The sequence below is a fragment of the Artibeus jamaicensis genome, unplaced genomic scaffold (assembly GCF_021234435.1).
Source record: "Artibeus jamaicensis isolate MK-2021 breed Jamaican fruit bat unplaced genomic scaffold, CSHL_Jam_final scaffold_584, whole genome shotgun sequence".
Classification (NCBI taxonomy): Eukaryota; Metazoa; Chordata; class Mammalia; order Chiroptera; family Phyllostomidae; genus Artibeus; species Artibeus jamaicensis.
Window position 1 is genome coordinate 9,586,516 of NW_026522048.1, and position 12,911 is coordinate 9,599,426.

A 12,911-nucleotide genomic window follows, 5' to 3' on the forward strand; every position below is an offset into this window, starting at 1 on the left:
TTTTTGGACAAGTCCAAGGCAAAAGTCAACCAGGTGGCCTCGAGCTATTTGGAGGTCATTGAAACATGTAACAGCTGGGGAATATGGGAAATATTTACTTATATCTGCCTTTGTCAACTCACCTTGAAAAAACCTCAGGAGATGCTTTTTTCTAATGCAATTTTGTTCGTTCACACTGCTTTTACCTTGACTTCAACTGCCCACCCAGAGCTGAGCAGACAGGGATGACAGGTTTTTTCCTGTCATTAGTTTATGCATGTTTGCGGGAGCGGATTACTGAACTCATGTTTAATCTCTACTGCCAGTAAAATGTTACAGTATTTTTCTAATTGGTTTTGCATCTTATTGGAAGTATAATTACAGCAATTTTATTAACAAAGAATATAAGGGATTCATATGAAGCTTTCAGGTCAGTGAGAGATACTGATGTGGTATGTGTGCCTCTCTAAGCAGCTAATTCTCAGATCAAGCTTAGGGAAGCTTTGGCACCTTTTTAGATTTCAATTCCTATTTTCTTAACCCAGTGTGCAGACGTGAGCAAATGGAAACAGTGAATCTTTTGTACTCTTTAAAACAACTGTATAAATATACTTTGAGCTACCTTTAAAAAACATAAAGGAAATTCCACTTTGTAACCACAAGAATATATATAAAAAACATATAATAATAAGTTCTGGTGAGCATGTGGGAAATTGGAACTCTCATCATTGCAAGCAGGAATGTAAAATGGTGTGGCCACTTTGGGAAAGAGCTATTCAAAATGTTAAACTTAGAAATACCATATAATCCAGCAATTCTATTTCTAGGAATCTACCTGAGAGAATGGAAAACATGTCCACACAAAGACATACACAAATGTTCATAGTATCGTAATTCCCAGCAGCCAAAATGTGGAGGCAATCTAAATGCCCATTACCTGATGAATGTGCAGATAACATGTATATCCACATGACACAATTCTACTCTGCGGTAGAAGAAATATTGATTATGTGCAACAACATGAATGATTCTCAAAAAACATTATGTTCAGTGAATAAAGTCAGTCTAAAAGACTGCCTATTCTGTGATTCCACTTAACTGAAAGGTGCCAAGTAGGAAAATGAATAATTATAAAAAGTAGATTAGTGGTGCTTAGAGTTAGGGTGCAGCTATAAGTGACTATTGATCAGTATGATGTTTCTATCGTGATGATGGAAGTGTTCTCGAATTAGATTATCTCGATAGGTGTGCAACTCTTTAATTAATCACTAAACACCATTGATGTTTATACTTTAAATGGTTGAATTTTATGGTATATAAATTACATTTCAGTAAAGCTATTTTACATAATCACTGGGTTTTCCTCTAATTCAATCATTTGTCATTTAGGTTTAAGTGTCATAATTTATTTTAAAGTTAATTCTATGTAACAATAATTTGGAATGGAAGTTATATAATCTTTTTCTAAGATAAATATCTATTTTTATAGGGCCTTCCTAGTCTGAAATTATGAAAACATATCAATCTCACCATAAAATCTATTTAAGATGATTTGAACAAATGAAATATTACACAATTTTAATCATAAAAGATTCATAAACACTTCAGAAAAAATTGAGTTTGAAAATTTTCCATAGATAGTCCACAATTTCAAAGTAGTATAAGAACTATGGAGTACACATCTCCTCCTTAAATAAATTAAGAAGGTTAACATTTTAAAAGTGTTTTGTTTTAGTTGCCTAATTACTGTTTATATTTGGTTAAAATTTTTCTTACTTTGAGCCCATTAAAAAATATGCAATTTTTGACAAGATTTTAATGGACCTCAGGTGCCCAGAATTGAAATAATCATTTTTTTCTAATTAGAAGATTAACATCATTCAGTTGCACTGAGGAAACATTTGTTAAATATGTATGTGTGTATATGTACACATATGTATGTATATGCATACAAACACATGCTACTTTCTTGGTACTTGTCTATACCATACAGTATATATAACTTTATCATGTTGCTTTATATGTTCTGATTAAATGCAACATGGTAACAGGTAGATGAAAATTAAGAATTCAAAGTTTTGCATTTTAATTTAGATCAGTTCTGTGTGATTACATGAGTTTCAATTTCTCTAAAGTTTTTAGCATACTAAAATCCTAAATGTAAATTTTTAATTATATAAAACATTTTTTAAAGTAAAATTTTGGTTTTCAATAATTTTTGTAGTTTCTAAAAATTGCCTTTTTTATGTTGACTATAGAAATTTCTCAATGTGAGGAGGTAGAAATTTTAGTATACTTTAAGCTTGCCTACTTACTTGCAAGTAGTATATAGAGTTAGGAGATATTTGCTAGTATGTCAAAAAAACCCTATAATATTATACCTTAGTTATCTCAAATTTGGACATAACTGACTGGGAATTGACTCTTGCCTTTTTTTCCTAAACCAGTTCTCAATTGCTGCTTAATGATTGGAAACTGGTTTTTCTCAATTCAGTGTACAGCTGTGGCCTGCATAAAGGTCACTATCAATGTTTTTGAGGTTTCGTGTCCATAAGACCTGTCTAAAAAGTTTGTTTTTATTAACTTTGGAAAGGAGGTTCCCTTCCCTTGTGCAACAAGCAATTCCTGGGAACATTCTCAGCTGTGATCCCTCCACTACCAACCATCTCAGCAGACAGGATAGACATGTTGAAGGGGAATCTATTCTCCTCTATGACAGAGTTCTCTCCAACATTCCTATGTATTTGTAATATCTTGGATTGTTTTCCTACATAATTAGAGGTTTGGTACCTACAATACAGAAGTTAAGTTATACCTGCAAAGTATTAGGTCCTCAGGTCTGACTGGCATCTTTAGATACTCTCCTAAGTATGACTCAGTCTTTTCCTGCACATCTTTCTCAGTGCTCTCAGGATGCTTTCTACTCCCCACCCCTTCCTTCCTGTCATCAGTGGCTCGAACATTTTCAATTAACCTTTTTATTTTGAGGTAGTGTACATTTACATGTAGTTGAAAGAAATAATACAGAGACATCCTGTGTGCCTTTTACTCATTATTAAAAATCATGAGCTATATAAAATTGCACAATAAAAAATGCAGGGCTTATGAAGGAAAAGGGGTTTGGGGCACACACTAAAAACTTTATCAATGACATGAAAAAGAGATATAAAACTTGGTGCAGCCATTGTGGAAAACAGTATGAAATCTTCTTAAAAAACTAAAAATGGAACTGCCTTTTGACTGATTCCATGGCTGGGATTATACCCTAAGAACCCTGAAACACCAATCCAAAAGAACCTATGCATCCCGATGTTCATAGCAGTGCTATTTACAATATCCAAGTACTGGAAGCAACCTAAGTGCCCATCAGTAAATGAGTGGATCAAAAAACTGTGGTCCATTTACACAATGGAATACTATGCAACAGAAAGAAAGAAGGAGCTCCTACCTTTTGCAACAGCATGAATGGAACTGGAAACTGTTACACTAAGTGAAATAAGTCAATTGGTGAAAGACAAGTACTGTATGATGTCAACTATAAGAAGAATCTAATGGACAAAATAAACTAATGAATAAAACAGAACCACAGGAATGCAAAAATGAAACACTGACAGTGAGCAGAGGAGGAGAGGGAAGGGATAATGGTGGAAAGAAAGGAAAGGGACTAGACGAAGAACATATATGAGTGACCCATGGACATGGACAATGGTGTGGGGACTGACTGTGTGAGCAGGGAGTGGGGTGGGTAGAGGAGGGCAAAGGGGGAAAACTTGGGACAACTCTAATAGAATAACAATAAAAAATTATGTAATAAAAAAAGAAAAAGACCGAACCTAGGCCTAAAAGAAAAACAACAAGCTGAAAAATTGTAATGTAAAACATTATGGTTGTAATGCAAAAGTTATCATATTGATGAATATTTAGTAAATATTCATTTATTTTCCTAAGGAGGGAAAATAAAAATAAAGAATATCCAGTTAACTGGAATTTTATATGATAAAATAATTAATAATTTCTTAGTATAAATATATTCTAAGCATCACATATTTCACCGGACATACATTAAGACATTGTCATTTAAAATAAAAGATGTAAAACTAATAAAAAGATTAGCACAGTTTAATATCTTACACAGTCAAGAACAGCATAAATATTATGATAAATACAACTCTTTACCTTGAAAAAGACCTGAAGTTTGCTATGGAATCCATGTCACAAAGGTTACAGCTGTGAGTTAGTTGAGGTGGTAGAAGGAGGGGTATCTGAAATCAGAAAGCTGTAACACAGACCTGGTCTGTTTGTGTCAAAGCACACGATGAACTGAGGTCAATGTTAGATATCGAGGAATGTGCGTGCGCATTCTGTGTATTCCTCCATGGCTTGGTTCAGGTAGGTGCAGTTTTCTGTATTTAGCCAGTGATTTTCAAACTGAAATAACACATAAGAAACAAAATTTATGTATGTTCAAATTGTTTTAATATGTCTTTTGTGTTGGAACAAATTCATATTTTCTACATGGTTGTTCTCTTTTTCTCTTGGCACTTATTTTCCTTCAGTTGTTGCTCCGTGTTTACCACAAAACTCCTTCAGTGCAGCTGGGCTGTAGGCCAGGCTTTTGAAGACCTGGGTCACCCTGGCTTCCCGGAAGCCCTTTGAGAAAGGGGAAAAGTCAGTCTCAAAGTACTCAGTAATTTCAGTCTCCCTTCCACGGGTCATGTGCACTCGTGACCTTTATGTTGCTAGCAATATAGAGATCAAAACTTTTCTATGCCATGACTTTGTTCCAGCTGGCTCACATCCACAGTGGGAACCAAAAAAAAAAAGTGGTTTATCAGTTCTTTATCTGAATGTCATTGAAAATAGAACTTGCAGATGCACAGTCTTGAATAAAAATAGAAAATATTACACAGTTTCTGTGCCTTTACTATTATTTAATTTTAAAATACTTTGTTACAGAAACATAGCATTATTTATAATAAATTTTATATATAATTGATAACATAATAGCTACCATTTAATAAATGTTTAGAATGCACTGGTGTTTCATGTGAAGCTGTGTATAATAAATATATACCTCTCAGTTCAAATGCCTCTGTTAACCTGCTTGAAAGTTACAGATCTACCGTTCTATTCTAATGTCAATTAAGAGTTTTTCCCAGAAATTTTGTTTAATTCAAATTAACTCTTAGAGTTCTTTCTCTGTGAAGAATTCTACAATGTGAAAGCTGTATTAGTTTCATTTCTTTAAGTTTGTGAACTTTAAAGATAAAGAAAATCCTGTCTCGTTTCTCCTTATTTTTCTGCAGCGTTTATCCAATGGTTCTATAGACTCAACTGATGAAACCAGTCAAATAGTTGAACTACAAGAATTGCTTGAAAAGCAAAACTATGAAATGGCCCAAATGAAAGAGCGTTTGGCGGCCCTTTCTTCCCGAGTGGGAGAGGTAGAACAAGAAGCAGAGACAGCAAGGAAGGATCTCATTAAAACAGAAGAAATGAACACTAAATATCAAAGGGACATTAGGGAGGTAAGTGATTCATAACACCTTCAGTCTTCCCAAATGCTCTCTCTGAGACGCTTTGTCCAGAATCGCCCCTAGTGACGACACTCTTTACATCTCAAAAGACCATTATGTGGGATCTATTATGTTAATTATGAAACTCGCTCATTAAGGCAAAAATTGTTTACTTTAAATATATATGGAAAGAAATTTTGATATCAAGTCTCATATAATAAAAAGTATCTACAGTTTGTAAAGATTTAAGAAAACATTGAGCTATTCATTTTACACAACACCAGATGTATATATAATGAATTGCTATGCTCTCAGATATGGGGCTACTTAAAGACATTATTTAAAATTTTTCCTTTTCATTTTGAGTTTGTGTCTATGAGTGTGGATGTGTAAGTTTGTGAGAACCTTACTCTTTCTATATATTCTATTCTTGCTAGACTTAACATCATGTTATATATTGTAAAAAGAGAGCACTGGGAAGTTACTACAAAAGACACAATGAGATCATTTATTAGTGACATTGTTAAATCATCTTACCAGCTAAGATAAAAAGTTTAGATTTTTTCAGTTTATTCAATTAAAAAGAAAAATTTATTTATGAAAATTTTATTTTGTGAAGTCTCTATTTTATACATTTCTTTAAATTGTATGTATTTATCTCTTTACATTTTTTGTATATAATTAGCTAGTTGTTATTGGTGTTGACCCTACTCTATGTACCCATTTCTTTTCTTTGTATTTTTTCTTGAGCCTGCCTTATCATATTTTTTATTCATTGTCTTATCAAAACTGTTCTTATCCAAGTTGTCACTGAACTCATGTTGTTGAGTGTAGGGGTCACTTCTCAGTTCTTTCAGGCACTTGACCAGCCAGCACTCCCTGGAACACTTTTTCACTTAACTATTAGCATACTACATGCTCCTGATTTTCTTCCAGTTTACATACTACTCCCATTTCAGTCACCTGTGCTTGACCAGCTTCCTGCCCAGTCTTGGAGTGCCTTCCTTTCTCAACCTACCTGTGCTCCCTATGTTTGTGAAGTCTCATGTCACCCATTGACTTATTTAAATCTCCAGCCTATCTTTCTCTCCTGACGTTCAGATGCCTGTATCTAAATCTCCAATTGGGTATCTCAAAATCAGATTCCTCAAGATTATTTTCCTGATATTACCTCAGGAAGCCAGACTTACTTGCAGTTTTACACATCTCAGCTGATGGCAGCCCATTATTATTGCTCAAAAAACCCTTGGAGCTGTCCTTGGTACCGTCTCACCCACACACTGCATTCAGTTCAGTTGTAAATCCAATTAACTTGCAACCTCACTATATCTCTGTAATGTGAACTCTTCTCACATCTTCCATGGCTCTTCCTTATTCCACAGAACCATGATCCTTCAAAGGATTGTTGTAATAGTTTCTAATCAACACAGTAGCCTGAGTAATCTGTTAAAATGTGTCAGCTAAAGTCATTTTTCTATCCTGCTTGCATTAAAACTGAAGTCCTTGCAGGGGCCAACAAGCCACGTGCTACCACCACTACCATCCTACTGGCACTCTGGAACTCATGTCCTTGTCTTTCATTTTATCCCACTCTATTCAGCTAAGGCGACCTCCTAAACAAGCCAGACCTCTTCTGTCATGTTCAAAAAAATCTTTGTTGAGAAAGTGAGTATTTATAGATGTTTGATGTAAACATCAAAAGGCATGGATAGGATTAGAATATATCCTAAAACAATGTCTGCTCTGTCAAAAAAAGACACATGACTCATGAAGGGGGAGATTGCTCTGGCACCGCACTGATAAAGAGTATGCTCTCTACACCCTTATGTGAATTACCAGTTTTTAGATATGTCCCTTATCTCCATTCTTCCTCACAGGTGAAACTCAGAATTTATAAAGTAAATAAATTTAACCTCTCTTCTATATCACTGTTAAGGAATACCAAGATTTCTGGCTAGTAAACCACCAAAGGCATTTCTTGACCTCTTGCTCATTCTGTGTTTCTTTATTCTCTTAGTCCTAGAGATTTAGCCTTTTTCCTTTCATTTAACACTCATCTATTTTACTCATGCTTATTTAATCAAGGGTCATGGGTGGAGCCCAGTATCCCCAGCTCCCCCATTCTCATTGCTGATGTAAAAATAATCATTTGATTCTAATGGTCTTTGCATGTAGGTAACAAAAAATTCAATTATCTGACACCTGGTGTTCTGTTACTGGGAATCCCTCGTACTGGCAGAAGGTGTTCGGCCTTCACACGAATTCTTTTAAAATATAATAACTACTCTTATCAGCACTATAACTTCTATGTATTTGTACTTTAGAAGAGTCTCATAAGAAAAGAATATCTCTCATCACTCACCTTTGAAAGGAGGTTGCAAACACCAATGCTTTCAGAGTCAGGCAGGCAGTATAAATGAGTGAAATGCCCAGTGTGGAATAGAGAAAAGTGATCAAGTTCATTCAACCAGGGCAGACATCCTATACTCTGCCTGTCTTTCTGGTAGCATCATGTGTGCGTGTGTGTGTGTGTGTGTGTGTGTGTGTGTGTGTGTGTGTGTGTTAAGGACACAGTGAAGGTCAAATAAAATATTTTCAAAAAGTTTCAAGACACAAGCCATAAGCTCCTGGTTTGCTGCTAAGAATGTCTTGAATACCAACCATGAAAAATATTCTAGGTTTACTATATCTAATTTCTCTAACTCCTTACAACTGTTCAATAGAGAAGATTCTTGTCATTACCCTCATTTTTCTCAGGAGACGAATCTAAGGCTTAGTGAAGTGAAGTGACCTGTCCAAGGCCTATGCACAGCCCTTCCCATGCCCTCAGGCCCCAGTACTAGAAAAATGCAGGACAGGCCTGGCTTGGAAACCTGTACTTTTTCCACACTGAGAAGCTTCCCAAATCAGAGAGATACAGTCATTACTTAAGTGATAGAAACTGTCACAAAAAATGTAGCAGTAATATAATCAATCTTTTGGTCACTTTTCCCAATAAATAAGAAGATATAAAAATCACATACTTAAAAAAGGTATCATTTACTCGCATTCAAAGCCCTAAACTTAGCTTTTGTTTTCCTGAATAATAATGGGCTGTGGTCACACAAAATCTGCTAGATTGCAAGTATTTTAGTAGAAAAAAATTAACATGATTTTTCTTGCTACCCTTGTAGCAAGAAAATATATGATTTATATAATAAATAAGCAATAAATATTTATTGAATTAAGAAAAATCATAAAATAGGAAAAACTAACCATATAACTAAAAATCGATATGTATTGTACTTTATATGTGAGAACACTGTCACATATAATATAAAATAAATATAATTTAATTATTCTAAAAGAATGAATATAATTATACCTAAAATAAATTATGTAAGTATGTTTCATTAAGGGTTTTAAATGATAGTTTTGAAATTATTCTTTGTCAATAAATAAATCTGTCCAAAATTTATTTTCATATGAAGTTTCGTTTTAGTTGCTCCATAAAGTGATTGTGGCCTTCTAGAGGAAGGAGGCTGGATGGAGTCTAGACACAGCATACCTGTTAGAAGACGTAGACGAGCTCCATCCTTAGTGTTGGGAAGGCGTTTTTAAGAGCAGCTATTGCTGGATATCTTCAGGTGTTTGATACAAAAGTACAGTCAGAGGGTTCAACTAAAACCTGTTTGTCTTGCAATATTTAAACAGAAAATGTTCAGGACAAATCCAGAGCTCTGGCTGGTGTGGCTCGGTGGACTGAGCACTGGCCTGCGAACCAAAGGGTCGCTGATTTGATTCCCAGTCAGTGCCTGGGTTGCGGGCCAGGTCCTCAGTTCGGGGTGTGCGAGAGGCAGCCTCACATTGAGGTTTCTCTCCCTCTCTTTCTCCCTCCCTTCCCCTCTCTCTAAAATTAAATAAAATCTTTTTTAAAGAAGAACAAATCTAGAAAGCTACTAACATGCAACAATGTAGGAAAGTTATGTGTTAAAGCCTTAGTTTTCAAAAGTAAAAAAGAAAAATAAACAAAAAAACCCCCAGAAAAAATAGTAAACATAGACAGCTCCATGACAGAAGTTTAGCTCTCCACTTCTTATCGAGAAGGCTACTAATCACGTTTTGGAAATAATATTTCAGTAAATATGTAGATATGCAAATAGTTAGAATATCCTATGAGTTATTTAAATTAAGTTTGTTTTATGAATACAACCAATTAATCTTTCCAACTTCCTATTAAAAGCTCCTTAGAAGATTGTTAATTGGTTAAATGAACTTGTCTTTTCTATTATTGAAACATAGAGTTATATCTTCACTGTGCCAGCTCTATAGTTATATTTATTTGATATAATAAAATTCAGTTTATACATAAATGTCAGGTCAAGAGATAATTGAATCACTCCTCTGTTTTCCCCTTTTTAAACAGCAATTTTCAGGGACTAAAATAGCATCCATTTTTAGAAATTCCAAGTGACACATAGGGAAAAGATATTTTTTCAACTTGTAAATTCAAAATTTATTTTTGTCAACACAGCCTGTAGTTAAAAATTGAATCTCCCGCATGAATCACTGACTTGAAAATGCAGTACCAAAGTCACCTACAATGACTCCTGTGTTTAATGTATGGCATAGAGTCATATCAACTAATTGTAGGCATAATATTAATTAATAATAAAAGGTAGATGTGATTTATTGAGTGAGTTTTCTGCATGAAATATAATGCGAAACATTTAAACACTGTTACAAACATACCTCAACAATGTTATGTGGTAACAATATCTCATACAAAGAAAAGGGGTGTTGTTAACATTGTAGCATTTACATAACAACAGATAATATGTATGAAAAACTAGGTTTGGAGCGAGTATGTACTACTTCAGGATTCATGTTCTGAAGAAGACTACGTATGCCTTTAACTGAATTTATTGCTATTATAATTTACCAAGAATCTTATATACGCAGGCTAGATTCAGACTTCTCTTTGAGCTAAGAAATTGGCAAAATATGTCCTGGCTAGATAGCTTGGCTGCTTAGAACATCACGCTGATATGGCAAGGTTGTGGGTCTGATCCCCAGTCAGAGCACAGTCAGAAATCAACCAATGGAGCATAAACAAGTGGAACAAATCCTTATTTCTGTCTCTCTCATTGCTCTCTCTCTAAAAAGCAAGACATTTTTAAAAATTATTTTAATTGACAAAATATTCAGGGTTCTATATGAAAAAGATATTAAAAATGCAATATTAACAATTATATGCATTCTGAAGAGATCCTCTAAGATAAATACTCTACCATTATTATACTAAAAATTAATATTAAATAGAAAAAGTCAAACTGTAAAATAAGAGCTTTTTGAATAGAAATTATTTTGGGGGATGGCTAAAATCTAGTGCTGGGTACCTAATGTGAAAAATATATTAATATGAATGTTTTACTGCCAAATTGATCAGTTAATAAGATTTTATACATTTGAACTTAATAATAAAGTAATTAAGCAAGTAATCTTTAATTGGGCTTTGAAGGTCAGCAAGATTAAGCTAGACAAAGAAGACAACAAAAATGCATTCCGGATGGGAATGAAGTCACAGAGTATATTAGTTTACTGGGGCTGTTGTAACTAATAATTACCATAAACTAGGGGGCTTAAAACAACAGTAATTTATTCTCTTGTAGTTTTGGAGGCTATAAGTTCAAAATCAGGATGCCAATAGGGCGGTATTTCCTCTGAAGACTCTAGTAAAGAACCTTTGTTTGCCACTTCTAGCTTCTTGTGGTTACTGGGATTCCCTTGTGTTCTTAGCTCATAACAGTATAACTACAATCCCTGTCTCCCTCTTCACCTCGCCCTTCCTCTGTGTATCTCTGTGTCCCCAGGTCTCCGTCTCCTTATAAGAATACTAGTCCTTGGATTTAAGGCCCACAGTAATCCTGTATGACATCATCTTAACTTGATTACTTCTGCAGAAACTTCTTTGCAAATAAAGCCAAATTTATATATCCTAGGTAGAACTCGAGAGGAGAGGACATGATTCATTCCAGTACATAGAAATAAAGAAGTATCAGGTTAAACAGCTACTTCTTTTCTAGGTTTTGTAGCTCAGATTTTATATCAAAAATGCAGAGGAGCACATTAAGCCAAGATGCAATATGATCAGATTGACATTTAGAATGGTCTTTTGGTAAGTAAGATAGAGAATCAGTAAGCAGGAAAAAAGACCGAGAGGAAGATGACCGGTTGGGTTATGAAGTGAGAGTTAGCGTGAAGAAATTTCCGAGAATGACCCTGAATTTCTGTGGAGAGTGCCGGCTGTCATTCCATAGCCAAGTGGTCCAAGAAGAGCTGACTTGTGGATAGACAGGGTGACTAAGGACTACATGTCGAGTTGTAAGGTAGATATATTACTTATATTCAATTTTGTTATGATATATTAATGACTTAAGTCAAATAATATTTAACTAAAACACACACAAATGCATACACACACAAATATGCGCACACATAAATACCTCCACCTACCTCCATCTCTTTTCCTGAGAGTCTTAATTTTAATCTTTTTAACCATTATTTCTTGTGTTTTCTCTATTATTTAAGTTTAATCCATGTATTTGGATCATATTATATGGAAATTTTTGGTCTCATATTCTCTCCCTTACTATCTCTTCCCATCCTTTCACTATAATTATCTCAGAATCACATTGTTACCATTAGTACGATTATGCAAATAATCTCCAAAACTGATCCAAGTAGGAGTTTCCTATGATAGTATTTCCTTTTGTTATACAGCTTTCTGCTTTCCAGCATTTTATTAATTATGATATATTAACTTGCTTATTAATCTTGAACCCTCTGGAAAATCTCACCAACTCTGATAGCTTGGCATAATTTCATAATTTCAAATTATGGTCAATGGTGAAACAGATCATTTATCATTCATATTTTTATTTTCTCCAAATAATCCCTTTTCCTCTGCCTTTTCTCTCTGCTCTATACCAGCCTCTTTGTAAGCCTGTTTTCATTTTTGAGGGATTTGCCTCTACTGTCTCCTGGGAAATCCAGGAGAAAAGAATAATCAAGTTCCCTAAAGAAGAAAAAGCATAAAACTGAGATCACAGATAGTTATTCAACTTTGAGAAAAGGGGATACCTGTTATAAAATAATTCCCACATGGTGGTGAGGGAGATTGGGAAGTTGAAGGACTCTCTGTTTCGGATCTTCTATTTCTTTTGGAATATTAGAAGAAAATTTGTCTACTGGTGGGTGTGACAGGATTGGCCCTGGATTCTGGAGGAGATAACAGAGAGATTAGGAATCTAATCAAAGGATCTGGATAGTGACCTGTGGAAACCACCAACATCCCTTGATTTCAGGCTGTTTATGCAAAGCAGCTCCCCACACTGTCAGGGTACCACACCAAGCCCACTGAGGCTCACTTCTGCA

At 34.7% G+C, this 12,911-nt stretch overlaps 1 protein-coding gene across 1 annotated transcript in view; it reads left to right on the forward strand.

Annotated features, from left to right (window-relative positions):
• The window catches only part of PPFIA2 (PTPRF interacting protein alpha 2), a 467,265-nt gene that overhangs the window by 346,509 nt on the left and 107,845 nt on the right, over positions 1-12,911 (forward strand). The window contains exon 8 of the mRNA XM_053658775.1: positions 5,286-5,507. Coding sequence (XP_053514750.1) covers positions 5,286-5,507 — 222 coding nt within the window. The remainder of the gene's footprint in view (positions 1-5,285; positions 5,508-12,911) is intronic.